Genomic DNA, 20089 nt, shown 5'->3' on the forward strand with positions numbered 1-20089 from the left:
CACATGCTAATACAGCCTTTTTAGTTTACTAAATTGCAATTTAAATTTCCCGGGTGTTTTTTCTTGAAAACGTCGCGTAATGATGACGTGTACGCTTGACGTCACAGGCTGTTAGGAAATATGAGCACTGCACACACACACACACACAGCTAAAAGTCGTCCGCTTTAACGGCATAATTACACAGTATTTTGGAGATCTGTGTTGCTGAATCTTTTGCAATTTGTTCAATTGATAATGGAGAAGTCAAAGTAGAAAGATGGAGTTGGGAAGCTTTAGCTTTTAGCCACACAAACACACGGTGATTCCTTGTTTAAAATTCACAGAGGTGAAACTTTACTATGGATCACAGCGAACATGGATCCCGACCCAATGTCAACCAGCAGGTTTCGGTGAGAAAATTGTGGTAAAAAGTCTCTTCTTAGGTCAGCTTGTGCCGCCCATAAAGCAGCCGTCGACTTCCCTGAGACACTGGCGTCAACACACCCGTGAACACACACGTCTGACTATCAGGTACTGTTAGACTCACTAAAACACTAGCAACACAATAGAAAGATAAGGGATTTCCCAGAATTATCCAAGTACATGTGTTTAAAAACATCTGAATCCGTCCCAATGCAATCGCTTTTTTTTTTTTTAACTTATTTTTATTTTTCTTGTCCTTGGTTATTAATATACTCAAACACGAATCTTTCATCATCGCTCAAATTAATGGGGAAATTGTAATTTTCTCGGTCCGAATAGCTATTTTTGTTGGAGGCTCCCATTAAAATCAATGTGAGGATGTGAGGAGCCATCAACATGTGACGTCATCGTCTGCGACTTCCGGTAGTGGCAAGGCTTTTCTCTTAGCAAGCAAAAGTTGCGAACTTTATCGTGGATGTTCTCTACTAAATCCTTTCAGCAAAAATATGGCAATATCGCGAAATGATCAAGTATGACACATCGTTTAGATAAGAAAATCTCATTTCAGTAGGCCTTTAAATATAAATATAAATATATATATATATATAATCCTCCATATTGGCAGCCATAGTGATTCATTTATTCAGCAGAGCAATACAACTTGGATCTGACAAAAAAGTAAACACAAATGCTGTCTTCCTCGCTGATAAAACAGGATAGCAACATTCATCTGCTAGCTCAGGATCGCCCCCACTTCTCAGTGTGGCGAGTTGGAGTACTACAAGAGGCACTCTAATACAGTACTTAAATCTGTATTTTGATAATGATAACGATGATGATGATGTATCTGTGCAAGTGAACAAATGGATCCACAAGGGACAACAACACTTTCCACAGACTACACACACATCATAAACATCAATATTAGAAGCCCAGAACAATATATTTGAAGAAGACTTTAGGAATAAAAGTGAAGATGTGAGGTGAAATAAGTACAAATGCAGCAATAAAAACAAGCAACTCCACTCACGATGGCTCTAAAGTTCAGTGATGTGTTGCTAACTTCAGCCTTTTTCTTCTTTGTTGATGTTTTTCTGTAGTTAACATCCATGATGTAACAATGCTGCTCATCTACTAGAGTCCACATTTTGTTAAATATTTTATTCATTCATACTTTTAATTGGATAATAACATCAATAAAAATACATAGGAAGAAAATGTGTGAAAAAAAACCCCAAGTGAAAATAAAGATGTCCTCTCTTTAACAATGAGAAAATCAAATAAAATAGTAGCATGATACATGATATTCAATACATGCACACAACTTAAAAACTCCAGGATAACATAACAGTAGAAGATGAGAATCACTACATACAACATCAAATATACATTCATATTAAAGGGGCCATTATCACAATTTCAGAAGAGTTAAAACCAATAAAAATCAGTTCCCAGTGGCTTATTTTATTTTTCAAATTTTTTTTCAAAATTTTACCAATCATGGAATATCCCAAAAAAAGGCTTTAGAGTGCCTGATTTTCGCTATCTGTAAATCCACCGTCCATTTTCCTGTGACGTCACATAGTGATGCCAATACAATCAAACTTGGCGGATAGACCAGCAAGATATAGCGACATTAGCTCGGATTCAGATTCGGATTTCAGCGGCTTAAGCGATTCAACAGATTACGCATGTATTGAAACGGAGGGTTGGAGTGTGGAGGCAGATAGCGAAAACAAAATTGAAGAAGAAACTGAAGCTTTTGAGTGAATAGCTATTGAAGCTATTCGGCGATCGCCTTCTAACCAAAGATTGCATCTTTTGACCACTGGAGCAACTTAAATCCGTCGATTGGTAAGTGTTTGTTTGGCATTAAATGTGGGTGGAGGGAAAGGCTGGATGCAAATATAGCCACAAATGTAGATACAGCTAGCCTAAATAGCATGTTAGCATCGATTAGCTGGCAGTCATGCCGCGACCAAATATGTCTGATTAGCACATAAGTCAATAACATCAACAAAACTCACCGTTGTGATTTCATTGACTTTATCGTTGGAAATGCATCTGCTTTGAGTGTTGCAGGATATCCACACATCTCTGTGCCATGTCTGTCATAGCATCGCCGGTAAAATGTGCAGAACAAACGAGGGACTTTCGCATCTTTTGACAATGGTGCAACTTGAATCTGTCGATTGGTATGTGTTTGTTTGGCCTTAAATTTGGGTGGAGAGAAAGGCTGGATGCAAATATAGGTGCAAATGAGGCACAGCGATGCGATATGTACCTACAGCTAGCCTAAATAGCATGTTAGCATCGATTAGCATGCCGTTCTTATCGATGCACATTCCAACTTGAATCCATCCCTGATCGTGTTGTTACACCCTCCGACCACCCACCGACGAGGCATGATGTCTCCAAGGTACGGAAAACAGTCGAAAAAACGGAAAATAACAGAGCTGACTTGACTTGTGTGTTTAATGTGTTTAAGGAAATGGCGGATTGCTTCCCATTGTGATGTCACGGGTGAAAGATCATCGCTCCGACAGCGAATAATTGAAAGGTCTTTAAATCGCCAAATTCGCCCTTTTAGATGTTTGGAAATCAGTTAAAAAAACGTGGTCTTTTTTCTGCAACATCAAGGTATTTATAGACGCTTACATAGGTCTGGTGATAATGTTCCCCTTTAAACATGCTGTGTTATTAGAGTACATTTGGCACAATCACTGTTTAAGTGTTTTTAAATCCCTGCAGCTTCCATGACTGTTACACACTTGTGTTTACTGACCTGATACTTATACCTGAACCTTTTAGCACACACAGTGCAACTAAACGGGTTCTCTCCAGTGTGTGTTCTCATGTGTGGTGTCATGTATTGCTTTCTGGAGAAACTCTTCTTACAAACAGAGCAAGTAAAAGGTTTCTCTCCAGTATGTGTTCTCATGTGTGTGGTCATGACAAGCTTTGTGGAGAAACTCTTCTTACAAACAGAGCAAGTAAAAGGTTTCTCTCCAGTGTGTGTTCTCATGTGTGTGGTCATTTCAAACTTTGTGGAGAAACTCTTCTTACAAACAGAGCAAGTAAAAGGTTTCTCTCCGGTATGTATCCTCATGTGTCTTGTATAAATACTCTTCTGTCTAAATGATTTCCCACATTGAGAGCAGTCAAAGTGAATGTTGTTAGTGTGATGTCTCGTATCACCTTTAGAGTCATTTTTACTCTCCAAAGGTTGTTGGATGTGATCACTGTGATCAGAAGAGTGTGACATCGTGTGGTCCATGTCTGACAGTGGAGCAAAGATGCTGTCTGGTTGTGACTTTATATCTTCACAATGCTCTCCATCAGCTTCTGTGATGTGTTGACTTACAAGCTCCGCCCCTCTGTTCTCCTCACTTTGACTGTGATGAAGCTGTAAGGACTGAGCTTCATCTTCATCATTATCCTCCACCAACATTTGAAGCTGCTTCCACAGTTCCTCCTCTTCTTCTTTAATGTGGGAGGGGGCCTGTAGCTCCTTCTGTCCCACACTGGAGCTCCACTCCTGCTGCTTGGAGGGAATCTCTTCTTGACTCTCTGCTGACACCTGCTGGACGTCTGCAGAACATAGAACACAAATGAGGTGTTACTGTATAGAAGTTTGCAGTATTCAAACTATTCAAATGTGAGCTAGGCCAAATAGACAGTGATGGGCAAGCGACCTGGAAAATGTATTAAGCTAAGCTACAAGTTACTCTCCATTAAATGTAGCTAAGCTATCCTCAGAGAATTGTAGCAAGCTACACTACACGCTACACTGCAAAAGTAGCTTGCCACATCAAAGCTACATTTAAAGGGGAACATTATCACCAGACCTATGTAAGCGTCAATATATACCTTGATGTTGCAGAAAAAAGACCATATATTTTTTTTACCGATTTCCGAACTCTAAATGGGTGAATTTTGGCGAATGAAATGCCTTTCTGTTTATCCCTCTCGGAGCGACGACGTCAGAATGTGACGTCACATCGGTGCTCAACGCCATTTTTCCCAAACACATCACACGCATCGAGTCAAATCAGCTCTGTTATTTTCCGTTTTTTCGACTGTTTTCCGGTACCTTGGAGACATCATGCCTCGTCGGTGTGTTGTCGGAGGGTGTAACAACACAATCAGGGACAGATTCAAATTGATTTACGTAGAATGTGCATCGATTAGCACGGCATGCTAATCAATGCTAACATGCTATTTAGGCTAGCTGTGTGTACATATTGCAGCATTACGCCTCATTTGTAGCTATATTTACATCCAGCCTTACGATTCCTTCCACATTTAATGCCAAACAAACACTTAGCAATCGACGGGTTTAAGTTACTCCAGTGTCAAGATTAGCGAAAGTCCCTCGTTTGGTTTCTACCGGCGATGCTACGGCAGAGATGGCACAGAGATGACAAGAATGTCTGGATATCCTGCGACATTCAAAGCAGATGGATTCCCAACGATAAAGTCAACAAAATCACAAAGGTGAGTTTTGTTGATGTTATTGACTTATGTGCTAATCAGACATATTTGGTTGCGGCATGACTGCCAGCTAATCGATGTTAACATGCTATTTAGGCTACCTGTATGTACATTTGAAACTATATTTACATCCAGCGTTTCCTTCCACCCACATTTAATGCGAAACAAACACTTACCAATCGATGGATTTAAGTTGGTCTAGTGTCAATGCCAAAGTCCTGATCTGTTGTTCTGCACATTTTACCGGCGATGCTAACGCAGAAATGCATGGCCGAATAGCGTCAATAGCTATTCGTTCAATAGCTTCAGTTTCTTCTTCAATTTTGTTTTCGCTATCTGCCTCCATACTCCAGCCATCTATTTTAATTAATGCGTAATCTGTTGAATTGCTTAAGCCGCTAAAATCCGAGTCTGAATCTGAGCTAATATCGCTATATCTTGCTGTGCTATTCGCCATTGTTTGTATGGGAATCGCTATGTGACGTCACAGGGAAATGGACAGTGGCTTAAGCAAATAGCGAAAATCAAGCACTTTAAAGCTTTTTTTAGGAATATTCCGGGACGGGTAAAAATTTGAAAAAAACTTCGAAAAATAAAATAAGACACTGGGAACTGATTTCTATTGGTTTTAACCCTTCTGAAATTGTGATAATGTTCCCCTTTAACAGCATTTCTATCTATTGGCCCACATGTATAATATCAGTGTTAATGTAACTGAGAGTGTACACATGGACCCAGTGAGAGAACTACATGTCTTCAACTCATCACTGAGCTTGTTCCACCATTTAACTCCTAAAACAGTGATACATTTGCATTTTATATTCCTTCTTACTTTACCTTTTTCAAAAATCAATGTCCCCCGTAAATTATAGTTTTTTTTCTTCTTAATTGAAATAACCGAATAATACAAGCTGGAAGACTGTTGCTTTACTTGAAATATAATTTCCAAGTTTTTAAAAAAACAATATATGAACATTTTGACACAGTAGAACTCATAATAATAGATTTGTATGTCCATAGTAGCAGCTTTGTGTATTATTCTGATGACCCTTGTTTGAAGTTGAATAATTGGGTCTATATTTGTTTTATAAACTTTCTCCAAACTTCAACACAATCTGTTAAATGTGGAAAAACAATAGAATATATAACATATGCAGACATGTCTTATTCAGCATGTTTTACATTATAAAGAGTAGCAATGGATTTGGATATGTTTCCCTTTACCGTATTTTTCGGATTTTAAATCGCTCCGGGGAATAAATCGCACCGGCCGAAAATGCATAATAAAGAAGGAAAAAAAACATATAGGTCGCACTAAAGTATAAGTCGCATTTTTGGGGGAATTTTTTTGCTAAAACCCAACACCAAGAATAGACATTTGAAAGGCAATTTGAATAAATTACAGAATAGTGACATTAAGCGATAAGTGTACGTTTTTGACGCATGAATAACCAACTCAGAAGGTGCCACCTATGTTAACGTAACATATTATGCTAAGAGTCATCCAAATAACTATAACTTATAGATCATGCTATACCTTTACCAAAAAATCTGTCACTCCAAATCGCTAAATCCCATGAAATCTCTTCCTCGGTGTCGCTTCTAAAACAACTCTGCCAAGGTCCAAAGTAGACAATGTGCCGCTTCATCTTCTATCGGTACGTCTAGGCACTTATGTGAATAAGATAAATATTTTTTGATATTTTACAGTAATGTGTTAATAATTTCACACATAAATCTTCCAGAGTATAAATCGCGCCCCCTGGCCAAACTATGAAAATAAATGTGATTTTTTGATCCGAAAAATAAGGTATATATTCAGCATGCTTTATTATCAATTATTCTTCCCAATAATTTTGTTTCATATACTCTTATCAATTTCCACTTGATTACTTTTAATTTTGCTTCACATTTGTCCTTGCACACTAAACACCACAAATGTAGTTTTCTTATTATTTAATAACTTATAAATATCAAAACATTTTTTTAGCTGAATCAACTCAACCACTATTAACCTCAAACACTTCCTTTAAATCTTCTCCTGAACAATATACATGTGTATCATCTGCAAACATAATACATTTCAATGTATTAGACAATGAACAAACATATTGAAATAAAGTATAAATAACTTAGGTCCAATACAGAGCCTTGTGGAACTCCACATATATTATATATATATATATTATAATATATATATATATATATATATATATATATATATATATTATATATAATATTATATATATATATAGATATATATTATATATATATATAATACACCCACACTATATATATATATATATATACACACTACATACATACTTACTATATATTATATATATATATATATACATATATAATATATACATATATATATATATAATATATACATATAATACATATATATACATATACATATATATATATATATATATATATATACATATATATATATGCCAGCAACGAAACTCATGTGTCAGGACGAGATGCGGAAGCAAATTTGGACAACACATTTCTGCATAAAATTTAAACATATCATATTGTGGTTGTTTATAACACTTTGCATTCACATTTTGCTGCTTGTTACATTTTTGTTGTGTTTTTGCTTGATTGTAAAAGATGTCTGTCGTTTGAGAAGTAAAATAGGAGCGATGTATATATGTTAGTATTCAGCGTTTTATTGTTCATAGCTAATATTGTTAAGCTCTACATAAAACAAGAATGGGAAAGAATTCCACTTTGAAAGCTTCAACAATTATTTTCCTTATTCCCAACGTTTATTGAGTGTTGTTAAAAGAAAAGGTGATGTAACAAATTGGTGAACATGCCCTTTCCAATTACTTTGACACGTGTTGCAGCAATGAAATTCTAAGTGAATTATTTTTTGCAAAAAAAAAAATAAAGTTTATCCGTTTGAACATCAAATATCTTGTCTTTGTAGCATATTCAACTGAATATGGGTTGAAAAGGATTTGCAAATCATTGTATTCCGTTTATATTTACATCTAGCACAATTTCCAACTCATATGAAACAGGGTTTGTATATATATATATAATATATATATATATATATATATATATATATTTATATATATATATATATATATCCATATACCGTATTTCCTTGAATTGCCATCGGGGCGCTAATTAATTTAAAACCTCTTCTCACTCTGCGCTTACCAAAGGCATGCGTAAAGGAAGCATGCGCTAATTATTTTAAAACCTCTCTCTCACTCGGGCACTTACCAAAGCATGCAGTAAAAATTTTAGTGTGATGTAAGCTTGGACTTAAATCCTACTGAATAGCTCTTAATCTTCTTCCCTTTATGCGATTTCAAATTACCGGTATTGAAATCAGCCTCCTCCATTTTGAAAATGATGACAGGGGAAGTGTCACTCGTGACGTCACAAATTTAACCAGGCGGTAATACTAAGTATGGGCTAATTATTTTGCGAAGCGAATTTGACCCGGCAGTAATTTAAGACAGGCACATACTATATGCCCTGAGCAATTCAAGGAAATACGGTATATACCAGGGGTCACCAACGCGGTGACCGCGGGCACCAGGTAGCCAGTAAGGACCAGATGAGTCGCCCGCTGGCCTGTTCTAAAAATAGCTCAAGTAGCAGCACTTACCAGTCAGCTGCCTCTATTTTTAGGGTCCGCACTGCCAGCAAAGGACTCTGTCCTTTGCCATGCAAGGACCCTATTGAATCTGCTGCGTTTTATTCTTTCTTTATTATTAGGGTCCGCCCTGCAATGGCAAAGGACATCCATGTCCTTTGCCATGCAAGGACCCTATTGTTCCTGCTGCGTTTTATTATTCTTTATATTATTATTCGCACCTATACGCCCCTATTTCACCCCCTTACATGCTCAAAACTCACCAAAGTTGACACACACGTCAGTCTACCGACACCACAACATATTAAGCAACCAAACCCAAAAATGAAAATTGCGCTCTAGCGCCCCCTAAAATCAAAACAAAAACAGACTGCTTGTAACTTCCGTTAGGGAATGTCGTAGAGACATTGAAACAAAAACCTCTGTGTAGGGATGACTTAGACCTAAATTCCATAATTGTATCTTCTGGGGCCAAAATCAACAAAAAATTTTCAAAAACCCATTCAAAGCCAAATTTTCACAAAAAAATGCAATTTTTGCCTCTTTGAGCTGTAATTGCCCCCCTTAAATGCTTCAAAACTCACCAAACTTGGCAGACACATCAGGACTGGCAGAAATTGCGATCTTATGAAAAAAAAAAAAAAAAAAACTCAAAATTGCGCTGTAGCGCAATTTTTCAATAAAACACAGAAAAAACTGCTTCCAGGAAGAAAACACAGACAAAACTGCTTGTAACTTCGGGTAGGAATGCCGGAAAGACATGAAACAAAAACTTCTATGTAGGTCTCATTAAGAACTACATTTTAGTAATTGACAGCTAGCAGAAATAATCAACAGGAAGTTGGCAATTACCCCTTCAAAAAAAAGTTTTGTAAAAACCCGTCACCTTTTTCAAATCGAAACTCCTCCAGTGCGTTTGTCGTTTCGGCTTCAAACTCGCACAGGAGAGAGATTGGACCCTTTTAAAAAAAGTGGTCGGACAAAGTTGTGATAAGTTTTATGGTTTTGATTTTATGCGCCTTCAAAGAACCCCTGCGCAAATTTTCCGAAAAAATGTCATTTTTGCCTATTTGAGCTGTAATTTGACCCCCTTAAAATGCTTCAAACACACCCAACTTGGCACACACATCAGGACTGGCAACAATTGCGACCTAGTGAAAAAACCAAACCCCAAACTCAAAATTGTGCTCTAGCGCCCCCTAGGATTACAACACAGACAACTACTCCTAGGAAGAAAACAAAGACAAAACTGCTTGTAACTTCCGGTAGGAATGTCGTAGAGACATGAAACAAAAACCACTATGTAGGTCTGACCTAGACCTACATTTGAATAATTAACATACTTTGGCAAAAATCAACAGGAAGCTTGATATTTTCACTTCAATACAACAACTGCATTACTTTCACAATGCATTAAATAGTGGCAGCAAGGCTTCTCCTGCCCTGGGGCTCGGGACAGCAACCCAAGGCGCGCTCGCACCTTCGCACCCTAATTTGACACCCTTAACATGCTTCAAAACTCACCAAAATTGAACACACGTCGGTATGGAGCGGCAGACCAACTTATTAAGCAACCAAACCCCAAAATTAAAATTGCAAGCTAGCGCCCCATAGGAAGAGACAAAAAACAGACTGCTTGTAACTTCCGTTAGGAATGTCGTAGAGACATGAAACAAAAACCTCTGTGTAGGTCTGACTAAGACCTACATTTCCAATAAAAAGGTCTATACCCAAAATCAACAGAAATTTTGCAAAAACTCATTCAAAGCAACATTTTCGCAAAAAACGCTATTTTGCCTCTTTGAGCTTTAATGTGACCCCCTAAAATGCTTCAAAACTCACCAAACTTGGCACACACATCAGGACTGGCAGAAATTGCGATCTAGTGAAAAAACCAAACCTTAAAACTCAAAATTGCGCTCTATTGCAATTTTTGAAAAAAACACAGAAAAACTGCTCCTAGGAAGAGGAAACGGATAAAACTGCTTGTAACTTCTGGTAGGAACGTCGGACTGACATGAAACAAAAACCTCTGTGTAGGTCTCACTTAGACCTACATTTTGATAGGTGGCATCTGTCAGTTAAAATCAACAGGAAGTTGGCAATACCCCTTCAAAATAAAAGTTTTGTAAAAAGCCGTCACCTTTTTCCAGACAAAACTGCTTGTAACTTCTGTTAGGAATGTCGTAGAGACATGAACAAAGACCTCTATGTTGGTCTGGTTAAGATCGGGACTCGGGACACGGCGGCGGCGGTGGCGGCGGCCAACGGCGACCCGACCAACGCTGCTTGCAGCTTTAATTAGGGTCCGCACTGCCAGCAAAGGACTCTGTCCTTTGCCATGGCAAGGACCCTATTGTTCCTGCTGCGTTTTATTCTTTCTTTATATTATAAGGGTCGCCCTGCAATGGCAAAGGACATCCATGTCCTTTGCCATGCAAGGACCCTATTGAATCTGTAACGTTTTCTTATTATTAGGGTCCGCCTGCCAGCAAGGACTCCATGTCCTTTGCCATGGCAAGGACCCTATTGAATCTGTAGCGTTTTATTATTATTATTGTTTATTCCGCTCCTTCGCACCCTAATTTGACCCCCTGAACATGCTTCAAAACTCACCAAATTGACACACACGTTGGTACGGTGGGCCTTCCCAACTTATTAAGCAACCAAACCCCAAAAATAAAAATTGCGCGCTAGCGCCCCCTAGGAAGAAAAAAAAAACAGACAGCTTGTACTTCCGCTAGCAATGTCGTAGAGACATGAAACAAAAACCTCTATGTAGGGCTGACTTAGACCTAGATTTCATAATTGTACCTTCTGGGCAAAAATCAACAAAAATTTTGCAAAAACCCATTCAAAGCAAATTTTTCGCAAAAAAATGCTATTTCTGCCTCTTTGAGCTGTAATTTGACCCCCTTAAAATGCTTCAAACTCACCAAACTTGGCACACACATCTGGACTGGCAGAAATTGCGTTCTAATGAAAAAAAAAAAAAAAAAAATCAAAAAATGCGCTCTAGCGCAATTTTTTAATAAAACACAGAAAAAACTGCTCCGAGGAAGAATACACAAACAAAATTGCTTGTAACTTCCAGTAGGAATGCCGGAAAGACATGAAACAAAAACTTCTATGAAGGTCTCACTTAGACCTACATTTTAATAATTGACAGCCTGCAGAAAAAATCAACAGGAAGTTGTCAATTACCCTTCAAATAAAAGTTTTGTGGAAACCCGTCACCTTTCTTCAAAAGTTATCTCCTCTGAGCGCGTTTGTCGTTTCGGCTTCAAACTCGCACAGGAGAGAGTTTGAACCCTTCTGATTAAAAGTATAGATCAAAATTTTGATAAGTTTTAAGGTTTGATTTTACGCGCCTTCAAAGATCCCCTGCGCAAATTTTCCTAAAAAAGATAATTTTTACCTCTTTGAGCTGTAATTTGACCCCCTTAAAATGCTTCAAAACTCACCAAACTTGGCACACACTCAGGACTGGCAGAAATTGCGATCTAGTGGAAAACCAAACCCCAAACTCAAAATTGTGCTCTAGCGCCCCCTAGGAATACAACACAGACAAACTGCTCCTAGGAAGAAAACAAAGACAAAACTGCTTGTAACTTCCGGTAGGAAATGTCGTAGAGACATGAAACAAAAACCACTATGTAGGTCTGACTTAGACCTACATTTGAATAATTAACATACTTTGCCAAAAATCAACAGGAAGCTTGATATTTTCACTTCAATACAACAACTGCATTACTTTCACAATGCATTAAATAGTGGCACGAAGGCTTCTCCTGCCATGGGGCTCGGGGACAGCAACCCAAGGCGCGCTCGCACCTTCGCACCCTAATTTGACCCCCTTAACATGCTTCAAAACTCACCAAAATTGACACACACATCGGTATGGAGCGGCAGACCAACTTATTAAGCAACCAAACCCCAAAAATGAAATTGCAAGCTAGCGCCCCCTAGGAAGAGACAAAAAACAGACTGCTTGTAACTTCCGTTAGGAATGTCGTAGAGATATGAAACAAAAACCTCTATGTAGGTCTGACTTAGACCTACATTTCCAATAAAATATTTCTATAACAAAAATCAACAGGAAGTTGGCAAAAACCCCTTCAAAACAAAATTTTTGCAAAAAATTCCTTTTTTGCCTCTTTGAACTGATATTTGACCCCCTTAAATGCTTCAAAGTGCAAGTTAAAGCTATACTATGCCAAGCGAAACCCATTTATCAACAACATCCAGAAACGCCAATCTGTAATTTGACCCCTTAACATGCTTCAAAACTCCCCAAATTTGACACACACGTCAGTATGGAGCGGCAGACCAACTTATTAAGCAACCAAACCCCAAAAATGAAAATTGCGTGCTAGCGCCCCTAGGGAGAGACAAAAAACAGACTACTTGTAACTTCCGTTAGGAATGTCGTAGAGGACATGAAACAAAAACCTCTATGTAGGTCTGACTTACACCTACATTTCCAATGAAAAACTTCTGTACCTAAAATCAACAGGAAGTTGGCAAAAACCCCTTCAAAACAAAATTTTGCCAAAAAATGCCTTTTTTGCTCTTTGAACTGATATTCGACCCCCTTAAAATGCTTCAAAGTGCAAGTTAAAGCTATGCTATGCCAAGCGAAAGCCTTTATCAACAACATCCAGAACTCCAATCACTAATTTGACCCCCTTAACATGCTTCAAAACACACCAAATTTTACACACACATCAGGAATGGTGAAAATTGCCATCCAATAAAAAACCAAACCCCAAAAATGAAAATTGTGCTCTAGCTCCCCCTAGGAAAAAAAAAATGACAAAACTGCTTGTAAATTCTGTTAGGAATGTCGTAGAGTGATGAAATAAAAACTTCTATGCAGGTCTGACTAAAATCGGACTCGGGACACGGCGGCGGCGGCCAACGGCGACCCGACCAACGCTGCTTGCAGCTTTAATTAGGGTCCGCCCTGCAATGGCAAAGGACATCCATGTCCTTTGCCATGCAAGGACCCTATTGAATCTGTAACGTTTCTTATTATTAGGGTCCGCCCTGCCAGCAAAGGACATCCATGTCCTTTGCCATGGCAAGGACCCTATTGAATCTGCTGCGTTTTATTATTATTCTTTATTATTATTCCGCACCGTCGCACCCCAATTTCACCCCTTAACATGCTTCAAAACTCACCAAACTTGACACACACGTCGGTCTACCGTGACACCACAACATATTAAGCAACCAAACCCCAAAAATGAAAATTGCGCGCTAGCGCCCCCTAGAAAGAGAAAAAAAACAGACTGCTTGTAACTTTCGTTAGGAATGTCGTAGAGACATGAAACAAAAACCTCTATGTAGGGCTGACTTAGACCTAAATTCCATAATTGTATCTTCTGGGGCCAAAATCAACAGAAATTTTGCAAAACCCTTTCAAAGCAAAATTTTTGCAAAAAATGCTATTTTTGCCTCTTTGAGCTGTAATTTGACCCCCTTAAAATGCTTCAAAACTCACCAAACTTGGCACACACATCAGAACTGGCAGAAATTGTGATCTAATGAAAAAAAAAAAAAAAAAAAACTCAAAATTGCGCTCTAGCGCAATTTTTGAATAAAACACAGACAAAACTGCTTCTAGGAAGAAAACACAGACAAAACTGCTTGTAACTTCCGGTAGGAATACATGAAACAAAAACTTCTATGTAGGTCTCACTTAGACCTACATTTTAATAATTGACAGCTAGCAGAAAAAATCAACAGGAAGTTGGCAATTACCCCTTCAAAATAAAAGTTTTGTAAAAACCCGTCAACTTTTTCAAATCGATACTTCTCCCAGTGCGTTTGTTGTTTCGGCTTCAAACTCGCACAGGAGAGAGTTTGAACCCTTCTGATTAAAAGTATAGATCAAAGTTTTGATAAGTTTTAAGGTTTTGATTTTACGCGCCTTCAAAGATCCCCTGCGCAAAGTTTCCTAAAAAATGTCATTTTCGCTTCTTTGAGCTGTAATTTGACCCCCTTAAAATGCTTCAAAACTCACCAAACTTGGCACACACATCAGGACTGGCAACAATTGCGAGCTGATAAAAAAACCACACCCCAAAACTCAAAATTGTGCTCTAGCGCCCCCTAGGAATACAACACAGACAAACTGCTCCTAGGAAGAAAACAAAGACAAAACTGCTTGTAACTTCCGGTAGGAATGTCGTAGAGACATGAAACAAAAACCACTATGTAGGTCTGACTTAGACCTACATTTGAATAATTGACATGCTTTGGCAAAAATCAACAGGAAGCTAGATATTTTCACTTCAATACAACAACTGCATTACTTTCACAATGCATTAAATAGTGGGACGAAGGCGTCTTAAGCCCTGGGGCTCGGGGGCAGCAACCCAAGGCGCGCTCGCACCTTCGCACCCTAATTTGACCCCCTTAACATGCTTCAAAACTCACCAAAATTGACACACACATCGGTATGGAGCGGCAGACCAAGCTATTAAGCAACCAAACCCCAAAAATTAAAATTGCGCGCTAGCGCCCCCTAGGAAGAGACAAAAACCAGACTGCTTGTAACTTACGTTAGGAATGTCGTAGAGACATGAAACAAAAACCTCTGTGTAGGTCTGACTTAGACCTACATTTCCAATAAAAAATGTCTATACCCAAAATCAACAGAAATTTTGCAAAAACTAATTTAAAGCAACATTTTCGCAAAAAACGCTATTTTTGCCTCTTTGAGCTGTAATTTGACCCCCTTAAAATGCTTCAAAACTCACCAAACTTGGCACACACATCAGGACTGGCAGAAATTGCGATCTAGTGAAAAAACCAAACCTTAAAACTCAAAATTGCGCTCTATTGCAATTTTTGAATAAAACACAGAAAAAACTGCTCCTAGGAAGAGGAAACAGATAAAACTGCTTGTAACTTCTGGTAGGAACGTCGGACAGACATGAAACAAAAACCTCAATGTAGGTCTCACTTAAACCTACATTTTGATAGGTGGCATCTTTCAGTTAAAATCAACAGGAAGTTGGCAATTACCCCTTCAAAATGAAAGTTTTGTAAAAAGCCGTCGCCTTTTTCCAGACAAAACTGCTTGTAACTTCTGTTAGGAATGTCGTAGAGACATGAAACAAAGACCTCTATGTTGGTCTGACTAAGATCGGGACTCGGGACTCGGGACACGGCGGCGGCGGCGGCGGCGGACCCGACCAACGCTGCTTGCAGCTTTAATTATTATTATTATTCTTCCGCAACTTTGAACCCTAATTTGACCCACTGACCATGCTCCAAAACTCACCAAATTTGGCACACACATCGGTAAGGCTTGGCAAAAACACATATTAAGCAACCAAACCCCAAAAATGAAAAATGCGCGCTAGCGCCCCCTACGAAAAAAAAAAAACAGACTGCTTGTAACTTCCGTTAGGAATGTCGTAAAGACATGGAACAAAAACCTCTATGTAGGTCTGAGTTAGACCTAGATTCCCCATTAGAAATGCCTATACCTAAAATCAACAGAAATTTGGCAAAAACCCATTCAAAGCAAAATTTTCGCTAAAAAATGCTATTTTTGCCCCTTTGAGCTGTAATTTGACCCCCTTAACATGCTTCAAAACTCACCAAACTTGGAAGACACATCAGGACTGGCAGAAATTGCAATCTAATGAAAAAAAAAAAAAAAAAAACTCAAAATTGCGCTTTAGCGCAATTTTTCAATAAAACACAGAAAAAACTGCTTCCAGGAAGAAAACACAGACAAAACTGCTTGTAACTTCGGGTAGGAATGCCGGAAAGACATGAAACAAAACTTCTATGTAGGTCTCACTTAGACCTACATTTTAATAATTGACAGCTAGCAGAAAAAATCAACAGGAAGTTGGCAATTACCCCTTCAAAATAAAAGTTTTGTGAATACCCGTCACCTTTCTTCAAAAGTTATCTCCTCTGAGCGCGTTTGTCGTTTCGGCTTCAAACTCGCTCAGGAGAGAGTTTGGACCCTTCTGATTAAAAGTATAGATCAAAGTTGTGATAAGTTTTCAGGTTTTGATTTTACGCGCCTTCAAAGAACCCCTGCGCAAATTTTCCTAAAAAATTTACTTTTTTCCTCTTTGAGCTGTAATTTGACCCCCTTAAAATGCTTCAAAACTCACCAAACTTGGCACACACATCAGGACTGGCAACAATTGTGAGCTAATGAAAAAACCAAACCCCAAAACTCAAAATTGTGCTCTAGCGCCCCCTATGAATACAACACAGACAATACCCTAATTTGACCCCCTTAACATGCTTCAAAACTCACCAAATTTGACACACACATCGGTATGGAGCGGCAGACCAACATATTAGGTAACCAAACCCCAAAAATGAAAATTGCGCGCTAGCGCCCCCTAGGAAGATACAAAAAACAGACTGCTTGTAACTTCCGTTAGGAATGTCGTAGAGACATGAAACAAAAACCTCTGTGTAGGTCTGACTTAGACCTACATTTTGATAATTGGCATCTTTCAGTTAAAATCAACAGGAAGTTGCCAATTACCCCTTCAAAATAAAAGTTTTGTAAAAAGCCGTCACCTTTTTCCAGACAAAACTGCTTGTAACTTCTGTTAGGAATGTCGTAGAGACATGAAACAAAAACCTCTGTGTAGGTCTGACTTAGACCTACATTTTGATAATTGGCATCTTTCAGTTAAAATCAACAGGAAGTTGCCAATTACCCCTTCAAAATAAAAGTTTTGTAAAAAGCCGTCACCTTTTTCCAGACAAAACTGCTTGTAACTTCTGTTAGGAATGTCGTAGAGTGATGAAACAAAAACTTCTATGTAGGTCTGACTAAGATCGGGACTCGGGACACGGCGGCGGCGGCGGCGGCGGACCCGACCAACGCTGCTTGCAGCTTTAATTAGGGTCCGCACTGCCAGCAAAGGACTCTGTCCTTTGCCATGGCAAGGACCCTATTGTTCCTGCTGCGTTTTATTCTTTCTTTATTATTAGGGTCCGCCCTGCAATGGCAAAGGACATCCATGTCCTTTGCCATGCAAGGACCCTATTGAATCTGTAACGTTTTCTTATTATTAGGGTCCGCCCTGCCAGCAAAGGACTCCATGTCCTTTGCCATGGCAAGGACCCTATTGAATCTGTAGCGTTTTATTATTATTATTGTTTATTCCGCTCCTTCGCACCCTAATTTGACCCCCTGAACATGCTTCAAAACTCACCAAATTTGACACACACGTTGGTACGGTGGGCCTTCCCAACTTATTAAGCAACCAAACCCCAAAAATAAAAATTGCGCGCTAGCGCCCCCTAGGAAGAAAAAAAAAACAGACAGCTTGTAACTTCCGCTAGCAATGTCGTAGAGACATGAAACAAAAACCTCTATGTAGGGCTGACTTAGACCTAGATTTCATAATTGTACCTTCTGGGGCAAAAATCAACAAAAATTTTGCAAAAACCCATTCAAAGCAAATTTTTCGCAAAAAAATGCTATTTCTGCCTCTTTGAGCTGTAATTTGACCCCCTTAAAATGCTTCAAAACTCACCAAACTTGGCACACACATCTGGACTGGCAGAAATTGCGTTCTAATGAAAAAAAAAAAAAAAAAAATCAAAAAATGCGCTCTAGCGCAATTTTTTAATAAAACACAGAAAAAACTGCTCCGAGGAAGAATACACAAACAAAATTGCTTGTAACTTCCAGTAGGAATGCCGGAAAGACATGAAACAAAAACTTCTATGAAGGTCTCACTTAGACCTACATTTTAATAATTGACAGCCTGCAGAAAAAATCAACAGGAAGTTGTCAATTACCCCTTCAAAATAAAAGTTTTGTGGAAACCCGTCACCTTTCTTCAAAAGTTATCTCCTCTGAGCGCGTTTGTCGTTTCGGCTTCAAACTCGCACAGGAGAGAGTTTGAACCCTTCTGATTAAAAGTATAGATCAAAATTTTGATAAGTTTTAAGGTTTTGATTTTACGCGCCTTCAAAGATCCCCTGCGCAAATTTTCCTAAAAAAGATAATTTTTACCTCTTTGAGCTGTAATTTGACCCCCTTAAAATGCTTCAAAACTCACCAAACTTGGCACACACATCAGGACTGGCAGAAATTGCGATCTAGTGGAAAAACCAAACCCCAAAACTCAAAATTGTGCTCTAGCGCCCCCTAGGAATACAACACAGACAAACTGCTCCTAGGAAGAAAACAAAGACAAAACTGCTTGTAACTTCCGGTAGGAATGTCGTAGAGACATGAAACAAAAACCACTATGTAGGTCTGACTTAGACCTACATTTGAATAATTAACATACTTTGCCAAAAATCAACAGGAAGCTTGATATTTTCACTTCAATACAACAACTGCATTACTTTCACAATGCATTAAATAGTGGCACGAAGGCTTCTCCTGCCATGGGGCTCGGGGACAGCAACCCAAGGCGCGCTCGCACCTTCGCACCCTAATTTGACCCCCTTAACATGCTTCAAAACTCACCAAAATTGACACACACATCGGTATGGAGCGGCAGACCAACTTATTAAGCAACCAAACCCCAAAAATGAAAATTGCAAGCTAGCGCCCCCTAGGAAGAGACAAAAAACAGACTGCTTGTAACTTCCGTTAGGAATGTCGTAGAGATATGAAACAAAAACCTCTATGTAGGTCTGACTTAGACCTACATTTCCAATAAAATATTTCTATAACAAAAATCAACAGGAAGTTGGCAAAAACCCCTTCAAAACAAAATTTTTGCAAAAAATTCCTTTTTTGCCTCTTTGAACTGATATTTGACCCCCTTAAAATGCTTCAAAGTGCAAGTTAAAGCTATACTATGCCAAGCGAAACCCATTTATCAACAACATCCAGAAACGCCAATCTGTAATTTGACCCCCTTAACATGCTTCAAAACTCCCCAAATTTGACACACACGTCAGTATGGAGCGGCAGACCAACTTATTAAGCAACCAAACCCCAAAAATGAAAATTGCGTGCTAGCGCCCCCTAGGGAGAGACAAAAAACAGACTACTTGTAACTTCCGTTAGGAATGTCGTAGAGACATGAAACAAAAACCTCTATGTAGGTCTGACTTACACCTACATTTCCAATGAAAAACTTCTGTACCTAAAATCAACAGGAAGTTGGCAAAAACCCCTTCAAAACAAAATTTTGCCAAAAAATGCCTTTTTTGCCTCTTTGAACTGATATTCGACCCCCTTAAAATGCTTCAAAGTGCAAGTTAAAGCTATGCTATGCCAAGCGAAAGCCATTTATCAACAACATCCAGAAACTCCAATCACTAATTTGACCCCCTTAACATGCTTCAAAACACACCAAATTTTACACACACATCAGGAATGGTGAAAATTGCCATCCAATAAAAAACCAAACCCCAAAAATGAAAATTGTGCTCTAGCTCCCCCTAGGAAAAAAAAATGACAAAACTGCTTGTAAATTCTGTTAGGAATGTCGTAGAGTGATGAAATAAAAACTTCTATGCAGGTCTGACTAAAATCGGGACTCGGGACACGGCGGCGGCGGCCAACGGCGGACCCGACCAACGCTGCTTGCAGCTTT

General features: G+C 38.7%; 1 protein-coding gene across 1 annotated transcript in view; it reads right to left on the reverse strand.

Moving 5' to 3' along the window:
• Positions 1-1549: 1549 nt before the first annotated feature.
• Positions 1550-20089, reverse strand: part of LOC133547752 (zinc finger protein 568-like) — a 63274-nt gene continuing 44734 nt past the window's right edge. Inside the window, exon 5 of the mRNA XM_061893302.1 lies at positions 1550-3994. Coding sequence (XP_061749286.1) covers positions 3141-3994 — 854 coding nt within the window. The 3' untranslated portion in view covers positions 1550-3140. The remainder of the gene's footprint in view (positions 3995-20089) is intronic.

This window comes from Nerophis ophidion, unplaced genomic scaffold (assembly GCF_033978795.1).
Source record: "Nerophis ophidion isolate RoL-2023_Sa unplaced genomic scaffold, RoL_Noph_v1.0 HiC_scaffold_175, whole genome shotgun sequence".
Classification (NCBI taxonomy): Eukaryota; Metazoa; Chordata; class Actinopteri; order Syngnathiformes; family Syngnathidae; genus Nerophis; species Nerophis ophidion.